This window comes from Cyanistes caeruleus, chromosome 13 (assembly GCF_971803275.1).
Source record: "Cyanistes caeruleus chromosome 13, bCyaCae1.hap1.1, whole genome shotgun sequence".
In the NCBI taxonomy this organism is placed as follows: domain Eukaryota; kingdom Metazoa; phylum Chordata; class Aves; order Passeriformes; family Paridae; genus Cyanistes; species Cyanistes caeruleus.
This window is the reverse complement of record NC_141713.1, coordinates 8,204,708-8,227,471: the sequence shown is the minus strand read 5'-3', so window position 1 is coordinate 8,227,471 and position 22,764 is coordinate 8,204,708. Positions and strand designations below refer to the sequence as shown.

General features: G+C 40.0%; 1 protein-coding gene across 17 annotated transcripts in view; it reads right to left on the bottom strand.

Annotated features, from left to right (window-relative positions):
- Positions 1-2,602: 2,602 nt before the first annotated feature.
- ZFAND6 (zinc finger AN1-type containing 6) overlaps positions 2,603-22,764 on the bottom strand; it is a 35,737-nt gene continuing 15,575 nt past the window's right edge. For 7 of the 17 annotated variants that reach the window (XM_086848295.1, XM_086848296.1, XM_086848297.1 and 4 more), the window contains 5 exons: positions 12,848-13,017; positions 11,659-11,770; positions 9,450-9,550; positions 4,171-4,284; positions 2,603-3,579 (listed from right to left, as the gene is read on the bottom strand). In XM_086848295.1, coding sequence (XP_086704421.1) covers positions 3,431-3,579; positions 4,171-4,284; positions 9,450-9,550; positions 11,659-11,770; positions 12,848-12,998 — 627 coding nt within the window. In that variant the 5' untranslated portion in view covers positions 12,999-13,017 and the 3' untranslated portion in view covers positions 2,603-3,430. Of the gene's footprint in view, positions 3,580-4,170; positions 4,285-9,449; positions 9,551-11,658; positions 11,771-12,847; positions 13,018-14,368; positions 14,448-17,448; positions 17,623-20,182; positions 20,246-22,764 lie in introns of those variants that run through there. The other 10 variants (XM_086848300.1, XM_086848305.1, XM_086848298.1 and 7 more) reach the window with 7 other exon arrangements.

The window sequence follows — 22,764 nt, the reverse complement described above, 5'->3', positions numbered from 1 at the left end:
AGTAACTTGCTGGGGGTGAAGGATCCAGCAGCCCTAAGGCCAGAGGTAACTGCCCTCTTTTACCTTTGGAAGGGTCATTATGTGCCAGGCCCCGGTGAAATGACTATGTCCACACTGATTCTCCCACCACAAGCTCAGCAGCCCTTGGGACGTTGCACAATTCACACTTCAAACTGCACCTTTTTGTGGTTTTTAGTTTTGCAATACTGCTGCACCTTGTCAAGTTCTTCTGTATTCTCCAGATAGTTCCACCACCTTAAAACCAGACACGTATGTGCACCCAACCAGAAAGAAGAGGGAGGCTGGTGCTTTCTGCTCCCAGTCCCAGCTTTCTCCCACCTGCAGGAGAAAATTCACTCATTGTCAGATGTAGAAACCAATGAGAGAACATCCTTGAAATCAGAACTAAATAGCAAAGGCCACATCTTTCCAATAAAAACAGCAAAATGCTTATGATTGCCAGGCCGAAGAATTGGTTTGCTGCTCAACCTATTTTTTGACAGAAATCATTAGAAGAAATTCAGCAAATGGTACAGCCAGAAATTCAGTGCAAGATGATATAACAGCATCATCTGTGACAGCTGCTCACTTGTTGAGACACAAGGTGCTGTTTGAAAAGGGGTCCTGTTGAAACATCACAATGCCTAGCTTGCAAAAGATTTCCTGTAAAATTTCCCCTGACTGTTGGAAATGCTTTAAACACAGTGAAGATGTTTTGTGGGTAACTTATAGGATCTGGGATATAGAACCTGTTTATTCCAAAACTGAAACAGAAGCATGTATAAAACCTGTTCCAATACAGTGGCCAACGTGAGCACACAGATTTACTCAAGAATTTTGTAGTGCAGTGAATGTGCTGGTGTTAATTAAAATGTTAACCGCTAACCTCAAGCTGATGACACAAAATACAGAGTGAAGTGCAGATCAACCAGCAGGATAATGCAAGGCCACTGCCAAAGCAATCCTAACACACAATTCTCAGGTGTCACTGAAAGGTGAACATCCAGTCAAAATGTAAGCTTAAACAAGACGACCATCAGCTCCTTCAATATCAACTCTGAGCCCCCTGCACAAGCCAGGCCAAAGGAGGTTTATTAGATGGCTTGGAGAAGGATGGGTGGGGAAGCAGAACTCCCCACTGTGGTTCTGCCTCACCATGGGCACTGCCAGGTGAGGACCCTACTGTGTAATCAAGAGCCAGAGGAGCAGTTGCTTCATAACTGGTGGTGGTAAAGGAAATATGTGAATACTTTTCTTGTACCTTTCTTTTCTTCTTTCAGGCACCAGAAAACACAAATATAACAGGTTTTCCCACGCCTTGTGAAATCTATAGTGTGTTCTCTCTGCCTGGCCCAGAAGCATCACTGTCAGGTGAAAGGCAGATTGGTCAGGAGGGCACGTGGAGCGAAAAGGATTTGCTTAGGGAGAGACCAGAAATAGGGAAGAGGGAGGAATCAAAGTGACTGGAAAGGATTAGAGAATGGGGAAGTAGCAGCAAAGAGGAAAGCAAACAAACACACACCAAAGGGGACACTGCTATTCTTCCATGCTCTGTGCTGTGTAAGAGGAAGTTTAGCAAATGCTTTGAGGAAATACAGGATCTCTGACCTGGCATAAGGCAGACTATTACTGAAACTTGCCAGTAAGTTATTTATTCCTTCCTTCCTTTACTATAAACTCTATGTGCTTCGTAGATTTTGATTGGGCTATTTCTGCAAGCACAAGCTACTTCATTTATAATTTGGTCTTGCAGATTACTTTCTGTAACTATCAGAGAAAGCTCTTTCTGCTGCACAGTTGATATCATAAATGTAGTGCTTTATCTACTAATTGCCAGCCATAGCTTTTAAAGAGCATTCTGAATTTTAAAGGATGGAGCCGACTTTGATTAAAAATTTAATGCTTTAAATAAAGCTGCACAATCACATTTGTTTCACAAATACTCCAAAACAGCAGCAAATCACCCAGTGAGATTTCATCTGCAGATAAGGACCATCTGGAGAGGAGCTGGTGTTATTTTATTACTGTACTGTGAGGTTTGGTAACAAGCAGCACTGGCTGAAATTTCCATGGCACTACATAAACCACCTTTATAAGCTGGAGATGACCCGGGTTGAGGCACAGACTTTGATCTCAGGACAGGAAGCCTTGAAGAAACTTACTGAGCACCCTCACAAGACAAGAAAAGAACTGTTCCTCCAATAGTGCCATCTTTCAGACAGTGGACCCCAAACCCCACAGCACCATTTCCTAGAATCACACACACCTCCACAGCCTACTCAGATCAGTTTTACCTTTAGGTCTGGCCCAACTGATGTGCATTGTCACAAACGCCCCAAACTCCTGCACGTGACAGATGTGCTGCACAGGAAGCATGGAGAGCTCCCTGGGCAGAATCAACACAAGGTCAGGAAACTGCAGTGTCTCTGGTAGTTACAGGTGAAAAGATAAAAAAAAACCCATCAGATTTTAGCTGGCATTGGGATACATGTGGTAGCCATGAATAAACACACTTTAAGTAAAAGAACCACCAATAAAAGGCCCCCACTAAAATGAAGCAAGAGAAATCCAACTTACATATGCCAGGGACAGCCACAGGGGCTCGGATTTTTTTAAATTTTATTTAATCAAAGTTAAGACGTGGATAAACATAAATACAGCACAGGTACTTCAGATCATTCTTCATATTTGTGTACAGACAAACTGATGGATGTAATTCCAATGAAAACTGCAGTCAATGAAGTGCATACAGCCTTCCCCCCACACACACAAAAACAAACCCCAATTAAAAAAAAAAACAAAACAAAACAAACAACAAAATCCCCACACAATCGCAGCACACACACTCATTACAAATGATTCATACATAAATAGGTAGAGGGTGCAAACAAGCTAATATGCGAACATGTATAACCTCTCGTTAATGGGAAAAAAAACCAGAAGCAGCCATAATGATTAAAATACATTCAGTTACTGATAACTAGTTGTGCCATACAAGGCATTATCAATAAAAAAAAAAAAAAAAAGGAAATTGTGCTGCAGAGAAAAGCTATATACAACAAGAAAATAAACTGCAAAGTTAACGCATGCATGTTTTATCCTGGAAAAGCACAGCCCTCCAATATTATCTCCATGTTTGTTATAAAAGCCCTCTGCACTCAACTAAAATTAAAATGATCTTAAAGGATAATACTTGTAAAGTTTACTTAAGTCTTCAGCCACAGAAAACTGCAATGAAAATAATGTTCAGAGTCATTTTCAAAACAAAAAAAAACAAAAACAAAAAAATCTATTCATCTGATGACATGCATGATTAAAAGGTCTAGGCAAGATACACTGCTCTACGTTCCTGATGACTAAGGAAAAAAGCTCAAGTCAATTTAATCTGCAGATGGTCAGAAGATTTTTATATTCCAGCAGAAGCAGCAGTTCAGATCTTCTGGATCTTTTCCCCAACAACTACAGGATTCTCTTTTCTGATTTTCTCAGCAGCATCAGCTTTGTAATTGTAAGAGCAACTGTGTACATCTGAGTAACGGTGCATTCCACAGTAAACGTTCCCACACCGACATTCAAACCCTGTGGACAGAAAGAGCAGCTCAGACATTTCAACATTCTTAATTACACTGGTTTGCTTTAAATCCTGAATGTGTTCACTCACTAGCAATAAATCTCAGTCACCAGTGTCAATCAATCAGCCAAAGAGCCTCTGCTGCAGAAAGCATAAGAATCACAAGTAATACATTTTTAAGTGATTACAGCAAGATGTGACTTGACCATTCCTCCTTTTTGCATGACAGTATCACAGAAGATTCCTAGACAACTCCTTCTCTTTTGCTATGTTTATGAATCTTCACCCTCCAGAACTCAGGCCCTTTCACTGGACCACTGCAAAGCTCACTAGTGAATGGCAGCGAACTATCACCCAATTCCTTAGCTAAGCAGACTTCCAAAAGGAAGTATTTGGAATTATAAACTTCACTTTACAACAGGAGGCTGGAAAACAAAATGATACATGAATGACTAATCTAGTAAGAGTCAGCTGAAAGCACCTTTGACTGTTATTTCAAATCAGTATCAAATGACTATGCCCCATTTCCCCTTTAAGATAACATTTCAAAGGGCCAAAGCCTAAACAAGCCTAAGGAAACTGAAATCAGTATTTCTTACCAGTCAGTCCAACCTTCTTCCTGCACATGAAACAACGATTCTTTTTCTGTTTTGGTTTGTCAAGCGACTTGTCCTGTTCTTCAGGTGTAGGCTCTGCATTCTCTGACACTGAAGCTGACATTAAAAAAGTTAGTAACAACAGTGGAGAATAAATGTCTGTCTGTCCCCTTTTAAGTCCTACAATAATCTAAAGCCCATGCTGTACACTGGGCCATTTTGCTGCAGCTTCCATGTCTGAAGTGCATTGGTCTCTCCGCAGCAACTGGAACTCCCACCTTCTATTTGATATAATAATTTGATATAATTTAAGGAAAGAACTCACCAAATGCTTGAAAATACCACAAAAGCAACCGAAACAATAAGCAGTAGGTTTAACAGCAAGATTCAGCACTGTCAGATCTGGGGAGAAAATCCAACAGCCAAGTGTTTCCCCACAGTATTACTTGCCCAGTTCCCAAAATCTGCTTGCAAGAAGGACTCCATGTAACAGAATCAGATGAGAAAAACACCCTCTTTCAAATCCTGAATCAACATTATTTTTGCTGAAGACTGCAGCATGGAGGCCACACAAAACACAGCGTTTCAGAACAATCTCTACCACTGTGGTGATGCTGCTGCTCTTGTACACCTGGAAAAAGCCTACATAGTCACACTATCTGGGGTGAGAAACACCAGCTCAAGAGGCCCAGGCTTACAGGGTGGAACTACACTGTCCTGGAGCTCAGAAGGAAGCAGGTAAAAACCTAATTTTAAAGACATTTCTCCTAAGGCATCTTTCAACCTACTTTAGTGCTCTCTCACATCTAAAAGAAACAGGTTACAGGTTGTGTGGGAGAGTATGAACAAGCAATAGTAGTATTTGCCTGAGTCAGGTAAAAATAGAAGTTGGCTGGTTTTCCTCAAGTATTTGCACATTCCTTACATTACAAAACAGAAATAGAAACCAAAAAAAAAAACCAATTTCATTTCAAGAAGGGCTAAGAGCCAGCCTCTGCCTACCAGACATAGCTAGACCACAGCAGGACAAGTCTCCAGTGAGTAAGATACACAGAAGTTGGGAGTATTTGCAGCAAAGAACAAAAGCAAGCTCCAGCTGGGAGGAGTGTGGATGGAAGCAGAGCTAGAACCAGTGCTGTAAGGAAGGGAATACAACAGCAAGCTCAGGCATTTGTCAGGGAAAAAGCTGCAGGCATCTCTGTGCAGCTGGACTTTTGTTTGTCAGAGACTGTCAGATGCAGTTCTGTGCTAGCTCTTCACCAGCTGACAGCTCTTCTGCATGACAAACCCAGTGGGGTTTTTCATGTGCTGCTATTCTGATCTTTTTTTTTTTCAAAGGAAAGGGCACTCATCACTTTTGCTATGTATCAAAACATTATACTAAGCAACATCAATGGACAGCACGATACCTGATCACCAGCAAAGACTTTGCCTGAGGGGACAGTGTATTCCACAGGTTAATCTAGCAAAGATACCATTATACATGGTCTATTAAATCCTTCTAAGTCAACCTCTACACTACAAGCAGAGCTTCTCTTAATAAATTCTGAAATTTATAACAATTCCTAGTTTGCAAGAAAAAAAAAAAGGTTCAATGGCTTTAAATAGCTGCTGAAGGACACATTTCTGAGTGGGCATAATATCAAAAGGATTGCAAGGTAACAGCCAAAATCAGCAAGGACTAAAAGAGGTGAGATAAGAACCAGAAGGTGTAAGACTTACTCAAATGAACTTTTGTAGTTTTACACAAAACAGATATTGCACTGTTCATTAATTCATTAAGACATATTCATGCCATGAGCTAACATTCTCCAGCTTGCATTTCCTGCTGTAGCAAAATCCAGTTACCTCAATGTAAGTTTCACGAAGAGCCTCTGTAACTATTAGCTAAATTTAGGAAAAACTGTCACTCTTCCTTGCATGACAAGGTTCTCATACACCCCTACTTACATTTTCTTTGTGTGTATGGCTCTCACATTAAAAAGGTTTAAAAATATTTAAGAGCTGCTGCTCAGTGTAGAACCAAGTGGGAAGATTCTTCTACTGCACCAGAAGTCACTTTGTATCTACTGTAGTAACCGTAAATTTCAGGTCTCATTTTGCTTTTGAATAGAAGCCAGAGATTTGAACCAGAGTCCTCTATGATAATCACAAATACCCCAAACACTTTAGATGACCAAGTGCCAGTTTTCAGTCTATAAGATACCTGTGATGACCACAGCAGAACAAAGCCAGGTAAGATTCAATACTGCCCAGCTTGGAGCTTGAAGGAAATATGTTGCAGCCACTCCCAACTGCTGGACTTCATCTGGATTCCAGGATGCTGCTGCCTGCTTTCCTTGAACCAAGTCCTCCCTTCCCCCAGCCCTGCTTGCAGCAGAACAGAAGCCCTGGCAGCACCAGTACAAGCTGCCAACTAATCAAAAAGGAGTAAGGTATGAACAAAGGCATGTATATTTATATATATATATATATATATATATATATATTTAATTTCTGGAGTTGACAATTTGGGCTGGCCACTAGAAATTCCCTGATTTACAGAACATATTCCTAGCTGATCAAAACAAGCAATGCCTGTAATCATACTCTACCTCTGAGTCCCTGGTACTATGACAAAAGTGAGAAGTACCCATCAGTTCCTTCCCAGTATTGTCTATGGAGCCAACCCTGGTAAGACCCACTAAAGCTGAAGCCATTAGTTCAGCTGCATTCACTTTAGGTCCCAGTTACCTCCACACAAAATTCTGCAGCAACCTAATTATTTCAACACCAGATTTTTTAAACTCCATTTGAACTTAACTGTTTTACCTTACTAAACTCCAGATATGCACAAAATCAGGTGACTTCATTCAGAACAGCCATGTATCTTTCAGACAGTTAATCCAATCTAACTTTGTACTTTGGTTTTTCAAATAACAATCACAGCACATGACATGAGCATGTGTCAGGCATTTTGCAATGCTATTAGTACATGCTCTTCTCCAAATCACAACAAGCTTGAAAATCACAGAGGCTGTTTTCATTCTCAGAAGTTTTCAGCCTCAGAGAGGCTGAGAGTCCATCCATTACTTGGATTTATACTTTTAGCCCCATGTTCTTCACTTGTAGGAGCTCCATAATGTTTTTGGTGAAGTCCTCCTGCCTTTCATGACAAGCTTCCTATACCTTTAAAATCCTCCCTGAACCAGAAGCATGAATCCTAACCTGGATGGTTTTAACTCGTTTACCCCAGAGAAGTGAAACACCTCTTTACCTACTTGCAGGCTTGCCTGGAGGCAGCCCTGTTAATCCTCTGGCTGACAAATCAGGAACCCTGACTGGCTAATCCTAACAGGGCCATCATGCTGAGCAAAAGGTACAATAGCCCAGGAGGTAATTAAAATGATTTGGAGAGATGCTTAGAATAGAAGAAAGCTGCTAGAAAAACTGGACTGTACTTAACGAGTTTCATTTTAGGTCATCTTTAATGGTATGTTCATGGTATTTAAGAACATTAAAGTTAAAAAAAAATTCTGTTAGTCCCTCTCTTAGAGTATCTGGGCTTTTGCACTCTTCCATAAGCATCATCATACAAACACTAGCTCCAAGTCTACACTTATGAATATATTCTAGAGTCTTCCTCTATTTCTTCTTCAATGCCTAAATCTAACAAAGACAAATCTGAACTGCTCTTTGGGAATTTTATCCCTTTGTAGTTTTAGCTTGACTGCAAACAGCAAGGACTGCATTGCACACAGCTCAAGTCTCATTTATCTGTCTGCTTTAGAAAAGTAATAATAGTAATCCAAGCAAGTTTAATTATTCACCCAGTCTTTCATTCAATGTTGTTGTAGCCTGGTAATTTTTGTTAAATGGCAAGTTAAGGGGACCTCAGCTGAACACAATACATTAACTTACACCAAAAGCACAGAACAGACATTCCCACAAGGCAAGATTTTATCAAAATAAATACTGACATTATTTCTCCTGTTCCCCTGCATCAACAGAAGTACTATTAGACACACTTCACTCTGGGACCAACCAGCACATTGCTGTGACCTTATCTTTTTCTAAATGTTAGAAACTTAGGCAATGCTAAAACCCACCTGGATTCACATGTTTGTATACATGCTTGTCAGCAACCTAAAATTCAACTTCAATGAAAAAAAAGGAACTTCAGGATGCACAACTGTGACAGCAATTCAATTAAATCCCTTTCAGCATCCATGCTAAGATGCTTTCCTTCCAAACCTACATTTTCAAATCAAAATGCTTTTTAACTGGAAACACTACATTTCCTATGATTTTCAGTTAAGGTACAACACAGAAGGAACTCTTAAGTAAATACGGATGACCCTGCCAGAGAGTTATAAATAGGGATGGTAATTTAGAACTGTAACTACATGCTGGTGATGTTCTTAGTTTAGAAATGAGGGTACAAAGAAAAGGACAGAGGACACAGCTGAGTAATCTAAACACCTGATATATGTTGATCCTTGAAAAACATACTGCAAAATGCAGAATACTTACTGACTTTCCTTTAAATACCTTTTATAATGCCCATAAGATTAGCAGTGTGAGCATATTTTGTATACTCTGACATTTTTGGCTTTCCTAAGAGATACTATTAATTTTATTTTTTTTTTGTCTTAAGCTCTGAAATTCTGCACATAGAAAACAAGAAGAAAGTGAAAAGAAACTTTACATTGTACTGGCAAGAGGGATCTTAGGTCAATACAGTTAACCCACTCAGCCATTATCCTTCAAGCAGACATAGCCTATGGTTTGGTAATTTTATACTTGATAAAGTGAATTTCAGTAGTTCAAAATCTTACACCACTACAGTTCATAGGTGAAAGGCTCTTTTATAGGTATTTCTGGTTATAGAAGATACTGACCCTGTTCTTGCAATGGCTATGTCAAACACCCTCTATCACAAATATGCTCATAAACTTCTGATACGTGCTGTAAATGGTTACTCTGAGAAGTAACACATACTCAAACCTCTACTTAGATGTAATAGCCATGGCAGACACATAACAGGATGTTGATTTATGATGTGTATTTCCAACACCAATTAACACACTTGTTTATGGTAGACACTGACATCACCAATTAAATGCAAAGTTTCAATTTAACTTGCCGTTTAAGAAAATAAACTTTATCCTTATTTTGCCTTCTAATTTCACAGAATATTTGGGTCTGAGAATCAGCCACGTCTTGAACAGAAGTGTATTAAAAACAGTCAAAATTTAAAAAATATTATTCTTAAGTTCTGGCACTGAAAACTAGGCACCAACCTTGCAACCCTTCTGTCTCAGGTACTGTTTTGTCCACAGCCGTACTATCCGGTTGGGATGATGCTACGGATTCTGTTAAAAGTGACTGACTTGACACAGGGCTGAAGGGCAAAAGAAGAAAGTTATGATTTTTACAATGCATTTCCACATTCTTTTCCTGTAAGAGATACATTAGGGCACCTCTTGATGAAAAGGTATCCCAGAACTTTTCTCTCTGAAGTTGTTTCTGTAACTACTTAAAACTGTCACAATCTGAACCGACACAAAAGGTAAACGATTTTTTTTTAATTCATACTGAATGCAACAAAACAGTTCCACTATAAAAAAGGAAAAAATATTTTGGGTGGTTTGGCATAGCATCATTCCACACAGAAGCAATAATGCAACATTCAATATGCAAGGATCTTTATAACTTAAGTCAGCAACATAATTGTAGAGGAGATAGTTTCAGTGTTCTGGTGATACGAACGAGAAAATTGCAGCATGTCAATGTTTCCAGTAATAAAGCTGCAGCAGCTCACAGAGAACCCCTTGCATTTTCACAGAGTAAAGTGGTGCAGGCCAAACATCCCAACCCTTTAGCCATCCTGCTAAACCACAGCATGGCTGAACACTCACCATTGAACACCCTGAGCAGTTGAGAGAGAGCAATTCAACACTAGCCATCACTCCCAGTCAAGCTGCTCATCCAGCAGCTCTCCTATGGAACAGGACAGAGTTCAAGTCCCAAGCAAGAGGCAGCACTATTTCATTTGCATTTTTTTTTCTTCCTTGCCACTGAAGGATTCACTCTGAAGGCAAAAACCAGATTATCCAGCAGCCCGTGAACCAGCACTCCATGAAATAACCAGAGCACCGGAGTTGCAATTCTAATTGTCAAGAACTGCATGTAGGTCTTGAACTGCCCGTCTGGCCACCTACAAAAGGGCATTGTCAATTAATTTTCTCTGTCCTCAGAGTATCGTAAATCTGAGATATTTCCAGAGATTGAAGTTGAATTCCTGCTTTTTCATTTTGAAAAAAAACAAAAACAAGCAAGTGACACTGATTTTTCTGAAGCACAAGTCCAAGAGAAATCATCCACTAATTTCTCCTGCAGCCAGTGATCAAGCCAGTGATCGGTGAGGTACTTCTATTCTTTCATGATTGTAGTGAAGTTGTGAGAGAACAAAGGCAAGTCACTGTAATTGGTTCACATCTGTGCATTGACCTGAATGGACTTTTTTTTTTTTTTCTACACACACCAGAAGAGCTGTTTCAGGGTAAAAGATATGTATTTTCTACCCCAACTAGAAACCTCAGAAGGGAAAGACTAAATATAGCATCAAGCATGGCACCTAGCTCTCAGTTCATATGCAGGATCCAGGCATGAGATAACACCTCCTATAAAAAGCTAGGGAGCAGAAAACAGTCTGAGCAGATCAGTCAGCAGTAACTGATGAAATTGCCCTCAGCCTGTGTTCTACTACATTCATTTTTTTAAAGGAAAGTTGAAATGAGTATTACTGCAAGTTTAGCTTCCATAGTATATAACACACTAACACTTTTCACTCAAAAAATTTCTGAAGCACTTAAGTTGCTGTTGGTTTCTAAACTGAAATGATGCCACTAAATATAAACAAATATTTAGCTTTTACAAATGGAGAACACTTAATAAGTCTGAGTGATTTACAAGAGGACATCATGTATCCTTGAATAATCCAGATGGAAATTACTTGTTTAATAAGAGATCAGTTCAGTAGCACAACTTGTACCAAGACTCGCATCTTTACGCTGTTCTAGTACTCTCCTTTCCTTGTAAAGCAACTGGCTTGTTAACACATTATCATACATTTATTTATGAGAGTTCTAGTAAACAGCTCCCTGACATTTTACAAAATCCTCAAGTTTCTAGGATGAAAAGAGTTCTCCTTTGGTAAATGTACAACTGCAAGTTGTGGAAGCATAAGAGCAGCCAGACAAATTTCTGCAGAACAGAACCTTGTACTTGAGGCTAAATTCTAAAGACAAATTTCCATTTGAATGCCAGATAAAGCACAGAGATCTGCTAGCATTCACCCTGAGGTCCCATGCTTTAAAGTTAGCACTGAAATCTTACACCTTTTCCTAATCCTGGGTCCAGCATTTAATTATGCAGGATCAGCACACTTCATTTAATCATTTTGACAGAGATTTTTCTGTAAAGACAGAGCAGACCGAAGCACCTTACCTTGGCTGCATAGATGGAGTCGATGTAGAATCTAAAGTGGACTGAGGTTCCTGGGCACTGCCCTCTGTGCACTGGACCGGTAAGGACTCGGTGATACTACTGACAGAGGCCGCTGCAAAACACACACCCAGGGAAAATGTGTTATGCTACTTCCTGGGATTACAAAAGTTACACAGCACACATTTACTTTTCAACCCCTAAAATACCAGTCAGGAAAGTAATTTAATCTCTGCCTACACAGCAATGAAATGTAATTTTACAACAAAGTAATTATGTTTGGTCATATTTTGATGTTGTTCCAGCCCCAGGCCCCTAGAATTTATACTGCAGAAAATTTTGAGGCTGGAGTTTTAAAACAGATACTATTTTTTACTAAATAAAGCATCTACAAACAGCTTTCTGAGGATAAACTGAGGTACTTTGACATGAGAAGCTAGTGCTTTGTTTAAAAAACCAAGATGGGAACACCAGTAAAACATCCTAATGCCAACTCCAAATGCATTTTGAAGGGGTAGAACCCAGATCCCCAGATTTCAGTAGAAGCTATTGCTTCAATTTAAAAGGTCAGGCTGAGGGAAAGGCAACGGTACACAGGGCATTGGGGCAAAAAGAACAGAAAGTATGTGAAGTCAAGAGGAAGCTATTATTGCCTTTTCCCAATCTGGAAATGAAACCGTTTTAGTAAGGAGGTAATATAAGCACAGATCTTTATTTGAAGGCCTTCAGGGGCAGTTATGGAAAGATGTCCACAAAAGCCCCTGAAGGCCTTCAAAAGGAAAAGGCATCACTATCAAATGGTTACAGGTTAATCCTTCAGCATGAGGCTGCAGAGATGAAATACCTGTACTTAAAATGATTTTCATAAACATTTCCCAAGCTCTATCCTGTCTCTGTCAATAATTTCAGCAAATACGTTGGTGTAGTGTTTTTCTGCATTTTTGAAATTTTAAATCAAAAACACTCGAATGAATACAAAAGGTATTACTGAGAGTCTACATCTGAGCAGATTAGTGGCTACACAATTACATTATGAGCATTCCATCCAAGCTCATTCCATAAGGTGAGATGCTGGAATGAAATGGTTTGCACTAATGCTCCAACAATCAGTATCTGGACATGGCCAGGAAGCTGCTGCCCACTGTGTCAGGTTGAGCTGTTCACACACACACGTGTGTTGGGGGTTACTTACCAGGAGGGCTAATTCTACCATTACTGTTCTGCCTTTGAAGGTGCTCTTTGTAGCACACTGAACACATGCCATTTGTGCGAGGATTCCCATAAAATCCGCAGCCAGTGGAACAAAGCATAGGCACTTGGCTACGGTTAGTTTCTTGAGCCATTCTCCCTTCTTCTATAAACCTGAAATTGATACACACAACCCAGTATTTAGAGGCCTGAGAAAATCCTTCTTTTACAGCTGACATTTGAAAATCTGGAATTTCCTATAGCTCAGCAAAAAGACCATCCAGAAAAAATGCTTTGTGGGTAACTTGGTGCCCTTTCCCAAGAAGTCTATAAAGTCTGCCCAATAACACAAACACAGTCCTATGTAGGCTTTGCATGACCCACCCATCCATTTATTTTTAATGTGTACCCCACAAAGAAAAGAAAATATTGGCGCTTCTGGCAGTCAGGTAAGGGGAGCAGAGGATGGGGACACTTCTGCTGAAACCTGAACACCTGACACTGTGGAAGAGAACTGTAAAATCAGAGACAAGCATGGTAACACAGGCTTGCTTGCTGCATAGTAATTATAATTAACAACAGTCACATGAATTCACGTGTCACTATTTAGTCACTGCGTCATTAGTGAAAGATGACAACTGCTTACCACAAACCCCATATTATGATTTTTCACACACTAAGAGAAAATCACCCTTACAGTCAAAAATATTAAACTCTTATTTATAAATTCTGTGTGAAAACATGATAAAAATGAGAATAGATATTTATTTCTTAACTCATATGATTTGCTACATTATTTACATCCTTAAATTTGGTTTCCATAAAAACTGTATCATTTATTTCCCCCCCCCAGCTTGCATTAACCAAGTTTACAGATATTTGCAAGATATTACAAGAAAAGTTACAACAAATGACAATTTCCATCAGTGTTCTCAGGCTTCTAGCTATTATCAAGTGGTCTAATTGCAAGTAATTTTTGACATGTCATTTCATGAGATAATTTTCCATTTTTTCCCCCCTCCATAAATATACAACTGCACTTTTTTTTACCAATTTTGAAAGAGAAAAGAGCTTCTCATTAAGAAACTAGCTATATCAAGGTCTCAACTATTTATATTTAATTCAAGATCAACTTAAGTCTACCATTTCCTGATTAAAAAGTAAGTTGAAGCATAGGTGATTTTAATTCTTGCAAGTTAAGCCGAAGATAAGCAATATTACTGAAAAAATAATACCAATCTTGCAAGTAACATCAGTATACATTTCAAACAAAAATAAAAAAATCCAGAGGGAAAAGGGTTTCAAGATACTTGAATACTTCACCAATTGTCATGTTATAAAACTAGATTAAACCACAGTAAGAAGTACCACAGTAAAAAATATTTTCTTTTACATAAGATGTATTTGAAGCCAAACACAAACAACTTTCCCATTATTTTGTTTCCAGAGAAATCTCCCCATCTCCTCTCACACCCACATCCACTCCATTTTGTTTTTATTTCCCCAAAACATATGAAACTGATACCAAGAGCAAACCTCTGGATTGCAAAGCCAACGGCAACACAGAAACAAGTCAAGTCTTCTGCTCACAGCAATAAGGCACTCTATGGACAAGGAAGGAGTCAAGATATAAGACAAGGAAGATGTACAGGCAGGAAGAAAACCAAAATCTGATTGTATCTTTTTCAGCTTCAACCTGCAATTAAGCTTATTTCAGCTGTTGACTACACTCCCCCACCCCAACAGAGAAGCACTTGCTTTCGACATACAAAGCCCCCATTGACCTCACACAACAGCTAAATTTGATTTTTGCTGAAGTACTGTACTTGTAGCTGAAAGAGCACTTTCATTCCTGCTTTTCTCCAGACAGTCTTTCAGAATGAAACTGCAAGTAGTGCATGTGGAATTTAATTCTTCTGCTGGGCCCAACATTTCAGAGAAGCCATTTCAGGGGAGTGCAAATGAATATGAGTTTGCTGTGCTTTGGTAACCAGAACCAATTTAAAGCTGAAACCTTACGCAAGTCAATTTTGGCATAGAATGTTTAAGATTGAAAGACTAATTAAAACCACTTTTGACTGAATATTTCAAGAGCTAATAGTGATTCAGTGTCACAATACAAGTATTAATCCTTTTAACTTTAGGCAGTAGCATATTAAAGAACCCTACACTAACTTCATATTGTACCATGATTTTCTTTCTGTTCAATATTAGCTTCAAGCAGCACACAGGAACTCAATAACTGCAGCAGTCACTGCTAATATATTCCCCAACACAATGCTGCTGAAGGGACCAGGTGCTAACACAGAATAACAATCTCTAACATGGATGGGGAAAAAAAAAAAAAAAAAGGCCTGCTCAAATTCAATAAACAAACTGTGAAAGGTGCCCAAAGATGCCCAGAAGAAAAACAAGAAAATCTGGCCCGAGTTCCAGCTAAGCCAGTTCCCAAGTTCATTAACCAGTGGATCCTGTCACCAGTCAAAGCACAAGCCACTGGCATGAGGCTCCAGAACACTTCAGTCTCCAAGGGGAAGTGCCAGGGATTCTTCTGAAGAGTTTTAATAAGGGCCACAGGAAGCAGGAGATCTTTCATTGGTTGCTAATATTTGAAAAACACAAGGAATAAGAGATAGCATCAACCTGATGCAATGTTATGAAGTCAAAGGAGAACCTGCACAAAGACAACAGCTTGTTGGGTAGGAAGGAGAGAATTGGGTACAATCCCCCTCACCCACACAATTACTGCTGTGAGCTACCAAAAAAACCCACCAGGAAAAGAAAGGACCATCACCAACACAAAGTTTTCTGACACTTCAGTGAGCTCAATTAGTTCAAATGCAAAAACACAGTATGTAGGAAGTCCAGCACAGGAGAGCCTCTGGAATTGATGTGAGGAGGGACAACACTTGTTTTAGCAGCCTGTAAGCTCCTGGGATGGCTGAACTCACCTATTTGAACCCTTAACCACAGAATGCCAAACCAGTATAATAAGCTCTCCCATGCTTAGCCCTCCCTTTCAGTGCTCACATGCACCAAAATGAAGCAAGGAAATTATCAAACATTAAAAATCAACCACTCCACCTTCTGCCAATTAGTTTCAACACAGTTTGGTTTCTGAGCTCATTTGTCACGCGTGTGCTGTTCGGGCAGGAGAGAGGGTCTAGCTGCAGACATGCGTGGAATTGCCTGTTTCAGGAGCAAAGCAGGCTTAAAGAATTAAGAGAACCACAAGCCAAAACCGGGCACTGAAAACAACAAAAGAGGCCCAAGTAGTGGCAGTTGCTGCCACTGCACTGGAGCCACATCTCTCCTGTACACGCAGTCCTGCGGGAGGGCAGGGGCCGGGTGACACAGCCCTGCCACAGGGACGGCTCCTCCTCACCCCAGGCGCCAGCAAACAGCTGCCAGTACAGCAGCCGGACTCTGCCCCATCACAGCAAACACCAGCAGCCAGAGATCATGGAACAGATGTTTTTGGGGGAGGGAAGGACCTCCTATCAGCCCAGTTCTTGTCTCAGCTTCAGGTGATTTTTGTTTCAAAAATGTCCAAAAGGCCTCAGGCAGGAAGACCCACAGCATCACTGAGCCCAAACATCCCATAAAGCAGGAGAGGTGGGCAGTCACTGCTGAAACAGCGCTGCCAGAGGGTGAGCCTGCTCCCACAGCTCTGGCCACTGCTTCCCCCTGTCCCTGCCTGCAGCCACATTAGCTCAGTCATCCCACGGAAACAACACAAATATTTGTTCTGGTGCACTGGAGAGCTTGCTGATCTGATAGAAGATCAACTCCAGAGAAATGACATACACTGCACAGGAAGTGACATGGCTAAAAATAGGACAGCCCTTTTTAGGGGCAGCAAGCCCTTGCTGAGCATCAAGCCTACTGTAAAATGAATCCCAAGTGCATACACTATCCATAAGTTCAAAAATGGTCTCCCCTAGCTTGGCTTCTGTATGACACTTGAAGCAGCTTCATAGCTGAAGTGACAACAAGGTCTTGGGATCAACATGACTACATGTATGTCACCCTTGGTCTGAGGTGTCACAAAACAAGTGTGGAGCTTGTCAAGCTCCTGGAAATGCCTCTGGGCTCTGCCTGTTCCCCCAGAGCTGTACCTGCATAGTATTCACAGGATAATGCTATGAATTCTGAAGGTTATTAGGAATGCAGAATTGATTTATCTTAAAGAAAAATAAACCAGAATAACAATATTTTAAGTACATTCCCTGCTTTACTTTACAATGTAGTTGTATAACCAGTTGTACAAGCAGTAATGAGAAGGAACAGACTAGAGGAAGTGCAAGAGCCTTCAACAACTCCTCTCAGTGCAACCCCAGAATATCTACTTCATTGAAGATTATGGAATAAACACCCTCCTTCTGTATTAGCAAAAAATTGCTAAACTTCAGCTGAAATTATCTCTCACTGTTTTCTTAAAGATATTTATTGCCACTAGAAGCATAGCAGCACACAGCTCTGCAGGCTAAGTACTCCTTTTCCTACAAATGAGGTGCTTACAGTCTACCTGTTCCTGTTACTCCTGTAATACACAACTTCATTCATTTAATAATGCCCTCTTATTGCTGCTGCTGCAGGTCCTACCTTTCCTCACTCACCACAGCACATCCTCAGAGTAAATTCCTCTCCGTACTAAGAAAAAGATATGCAAAGGGCACACCTATAAAATGTACAGAGCTGAACCTGTAGAAACACTAAAGCAGAGCAAATCTTCTGGACAACAAGTTCTCTAGAGAAGGAGACACATCTTCCAACACCCTGTAAAGCAAGTTACAAAATACTTGTTGATACCTCTTCCTCACAGAGCAGGCGCTGTGATACTGGTCTTCCTCCCCACCCCCTTTCTTCTTTTCCTTTTAATTAAAATGTTTATATGCCACTAGTTTCAAATAACTGATACCCTAGCTTTATAGGCTTCAAATGTTAATCAGTAAGATCAGAGAGAGCAGCATTTAGCAGGATTAAACACACAAGGTTTAAGAATAATCTCTTTCACCACCCCCCCCCGCCCCATTCTAGACAAGAAAAAAAAAAAAATCTGGCACAGAAGCCAGCTTTCTCTTCATCTGTCTTCTCCAAAGAAAAAGGTCTCCTGAATGCCAGCTATCCTCATACTTCAATTTCTGGTAAAGAAAACAAGCAGTTCCTCACATCCTGCAGTACAGTGTTGTGTTCTGCAAACACTCCTAAAATCTGTGACTGGTATGGGAAGGATCCCTCCTAAAAGCTAATGCTGAGACCACCCAAACAGCATTGTGCCTCAGCAGCACAGCAGACACAGTTTGAATCATTCTCGTGCCAGCTTCGAAGCTGCTGCTCAAAGAGAAAGCAGAACACTGAGTGTGAGTTACTCCTCACTGTCAAAATCAGCACACTGACAGTTTTACCTAACATTCACCTCCAATGATAAATCCAATTTTAACAAGTGATTAAGATATTCCCTCCTCTGTCATAATCACCTATAAAATGAAGCAGTTCAGCGCTGACTGATGTAGCACCAATACTAATGGTCATTTTCTCTTTGTGCTAATGAAGCAAGGAAGAAACTGCAGAAGTGGTAATATGTGCTGCTTAAACATACAGAGCTTCATTCCACACACAAGTAAAATACAAAGTTGGGCACACAAAAATACACTTCACTTTGTAGCATGTACTGGCACAGATACCCAATACCACCTGTACCACCATATGAAAAGGCATGCTGGTACAAAATGCAATAAATAGGAAATGCATTTCACTACAGGCTTTTCGAAACGAAGGGCAAATAAAAACCTAAGAGCAAAGTTCTGTTGAATCTTGCTGCAGAAGCTCCCAAGGCACTGGCTGTGCTGGAGGATACCGGTTGATGTTGGAATTCACTGCTCAGGTGCCTTGCTGCAAGCAGGGCACTACTGAGGGTGTAAAGCACTAGAGTCACAGATTCCTAGCAAGCTACAGAACAGTCCTGGGTTTTTTTACTCCATTGCTGTCTCCCAAAAGGCTCCAATTTACATTCACTGAGCAGTCATTTGTAGCTGCTTTAAGGCATTATCATGTCCCAGCAACTTGCTATGGAGCCAAGAAGAACTGGCAGATTTGAATAGGGGCCTCAGTCATTACAGCTCAGCCCAGCTTGCTGGTTGCAGTCAGACATGTCATTTCATCTTACAGCTCACCCTTGCTAAAGCACTGCAGCTGGTTCACATTTGCCAGCACAGCTACATGTGTAGTTACACTCTGACCCAGTTTCATCAGAATGCTTTGAGTTAAAAAAAGTGAATATGGTTAAGGACCAGCTATGCAAGCAGATCCGTAAGGGCAGCGACCTCTTTGTTCCTGTAGCAGCAGAACACACAGCTGCTGCATTTTTCAAAACACAGGAGTTCCAACTACCTCGGCACCAGGAGAATCCATACATTTTAAAACCTTCCACTCATTCCACTGAGCCTCCAGTTTTCTTCCCACTCAAACAAACTTAAGTTTTAAATTGCAATTTGAAGGAGAATTTATATGACTTCATAACAAAAACAAAATACTCACGCTAGTGACCAAAGACTTACATAAGATGTTCTTTTAACTGACTTGACAAGTCATTTAATATCTACTATGTTCCTGTCTATTCCTGTTGAACAGCTTTTTATTTTTGTTTCATGCACAGACATAATTTATGCTAAAATCAAGTACTTATACTACACACTCATAGCAGAAACTTTTCAAAAAGATGAAAGAGTTAGAAGTCTTTTCTTCACTTACAATTTTTTGTAGTCAGCAAGTTTAAATCCTTCCATATAAAAACTAAAATATAAATAAAATTTGTACTCAAGAAAGCTGTATCTCAGACGTAAGATGGCACAAAGACTGAACGAATCACACTAGTGGGAAAGAAACACACACAAGAAAAAGTGCAAACTCAGAAGTGTCAGATGGACAGAAAAGAGACAGTTCAGGTTTTAGGAAGGGACAGAACATTACCAACTTTTATAACTAATCTGAGCCAGAATATCATAAACCCAGGAACACCTGGTACAGACAAAGCCTCCAGTGTTAAAGTCTGTATGCTGCTAAGTACAGCTGACTGCTCTTGTACTCAAGGTTACACGAGGAACAAGAGAACATTTCACTACAACCTCTCCACTCTTGCTAAGCAAGAACAAAGATGCACAGATTGTATACTGTTATCAAGGAGATCACTGATAATAAGGACTCAGCTTTCCATGCTTGTCTACATACACTATTAATAGATGTTACTTTGAAACTGTAATTACTACTTGTGACCACGCTTAACCTTTGCAAAGCACGGATTACCAGACCCAAAGATTAACTTCTGTAAAAGTGGTACCTCAGACTCTTTCATTCACCTCATTCAAAAGCATCTAATTGCTTGCAGTGACCACTGAAAACCTACGAACAAAAACAAGTATGAGCAAAGTTTTCATATTTCATTTCCAAACTTTCTAGTAAACACACCAAATAAAGGGCCTATTCCATGACTCTACTGAAGATTACAAGCAATACAAGAGGTACATTTTACTACCTAGTAGGAAGAATTATATTTTATTTATTTTGGATTTCAAAGAGGCAGAGTACAGACAAAAGGATTTGTTTGCATTGGAACTGCAGAAAGCTGCCACACGGAGCTACTGGTGACAGTGGGTTTTTTGCAGGAAAGACCACTACTTTATGGAGCATCTGCTAACTGCTAAGACACCTAAAAGTGCAGCCCTCTGTATAAAGCCTTCAACACTCCTATTTGTCATGCATTTCAATTTGAGTCCAAAGCAGAAAAATACAACACAAGATGCCAAGGATTTGTACACTGTTTGTACATTTAAGCCTGTACACTGGGACTTCCGAGTTGTTCTAGACTAACACTGCAGCACCACTAGAATTAGACCCTTGCATCCAAACTTCTTGAGATTAAAAGAAACATCATTTTTTCCTCAGACTTGGGAAACTTAAAAGCCTCTTATTCCCCAAAAGCACAATATATTTGTAGTCAAGCCCAGTTCATCCAGCAAACTCCAGTCCAAAGCAACAGAGAAATGCTTTCAGAAAGAGGCACCGCCAGCATATTCTAAGTTTCTGTCTCTCCAGTGATGACTATCAGAAAAATCTAAGCTGACAAAGCTGCCTTTTTGGAGAGGTCAACCTGAATGCAAGTGAAAACAACAAAACAAAACCTACACACACAACAAAACTCACTTCTTGGGTTCAAGAGAAAAAACAACAGATAAACCTTGGAGCTAGGCATGCTTGTTTACAGCAAGCCATGACAGGAACCTTCAATAAAGGTAACTAGTTAAACATTAAAAGCACTGAGAGTAACACAGTAACTATAGTTTTTCAGTACACAGCAAAGACAACTTCTAAGTGAGTTACAGACAAAGAAAAGTGCATACAAGAAAAGAGTATCTCATGTGTTTCAGGAAGCTGGTTTTGATCTGGCATCCCTGGGGAAGGCATGGTGAGAGAAGCTCCAGAGGCATATTTGAGGAACACAGAGAGGACGCTTGGCAGCCACCCCACTGGTCATGCTGTCCTACCCGAAGCACTGTATGTCCATACACAACCCAGAGAAGAGTGTCCTCCCCCCCAAATATGAAGCTGTAGTTACTCAGTTTAGCCTCCCCAGCTCACCCAAGATTTAAGGCAGACCGGCTGAGCAAGCCCATTTTTGGAAGATGGCTGTCTCTGAGACAAGCCTGATGCAGAAACCTTACATGAAGTTACATTTGCGACAGAAAATGCAGCTACTTTTAAAAGAACACCATTTTAGATGCGCTTGCTCTAGCATCACTGCTCAAGAGAAAAATTCAAATGTTACACCCATTAGAAAAATCAAACCATGTCAGTAATTGCTCATCAGCAGTTGGCTATGTCAGCTTGCACAGTTTCCATCATGTGTGGCTGAACTGGTGTCGAGCTGTACAAGTCACAGATATTGCTTGAGGAGCCCTTTTCTTTCCTCTGGAGTTTGTGCCATCTCATATCTGTACTCTGACATTCAGGTGCTGCAGGAATCCTCGAGTTGCCCTTCATATTTCTACACAGCCCCATAAATTTAAGGTTTACTTGAAATCTGTCAGATCACAGAAATGCCTTCTTTTAAAATGTTCTGCAAAAGGTAAGAAAGCTACTCTGAAACAGACCAGACAGGGTTGCATTCTGCTTTCTCTGGTATCAGATGTTGAAGCTGGCCATTTCAGAAATCAGAGGTTGTATAAAATTAGAATCTCGAACATTTTCTAGAATTCTCTAAATTCCTTTAGAATACCACACCAAAAGGGATGCAGAAAAGCAACTCCATAAACTATCTTTGGTGCTGTATTTTAAAACAGGTTTGACTTTACACACTGACGAGAAATAATCTGTAAGAAGGATTCAAACACTTAGAAGATTACCCTCATAATTACTGAAAGAATAGATATAGATTCAGTAATCGCTTCTTTTGAGCTTCAGTGAATAAGTAATCTTCTCTCAATACAGCATAAGTTTCACTTATTTTAAGCATATCAAACTCAGAAGAGATAAAAGCCGCTTTAACACGAGTTCCCAAAATAGACAGCTTCTTGTTAACAAAGCACCTGTTGCTGAGAACTGACAGTAAGCACAAAAACACATTATAATTTGTTTTCATAAACAGAACTATGTAGAATTTTAATTAGCTTATAATGCCACAGTTCTATGTGGGCCTAATGCTAAGGGAGCTCCTGCTCTAATATTGGGGTTCCTATGTGCTAATAAATAAAACAATCAGCATTTCTAGCTAGGGCATCTTGAATTCAGTTTAACTTCTAAGAACACTGTGATTATCATGCGTGATGTGTAGTTCTATTTAGAATTATGCACTATGTCTAATTTAAGTGTGCAAAATTATACAATACCCTTACTGTGGTTTGATGGGGAACTCAACCTAAAGCT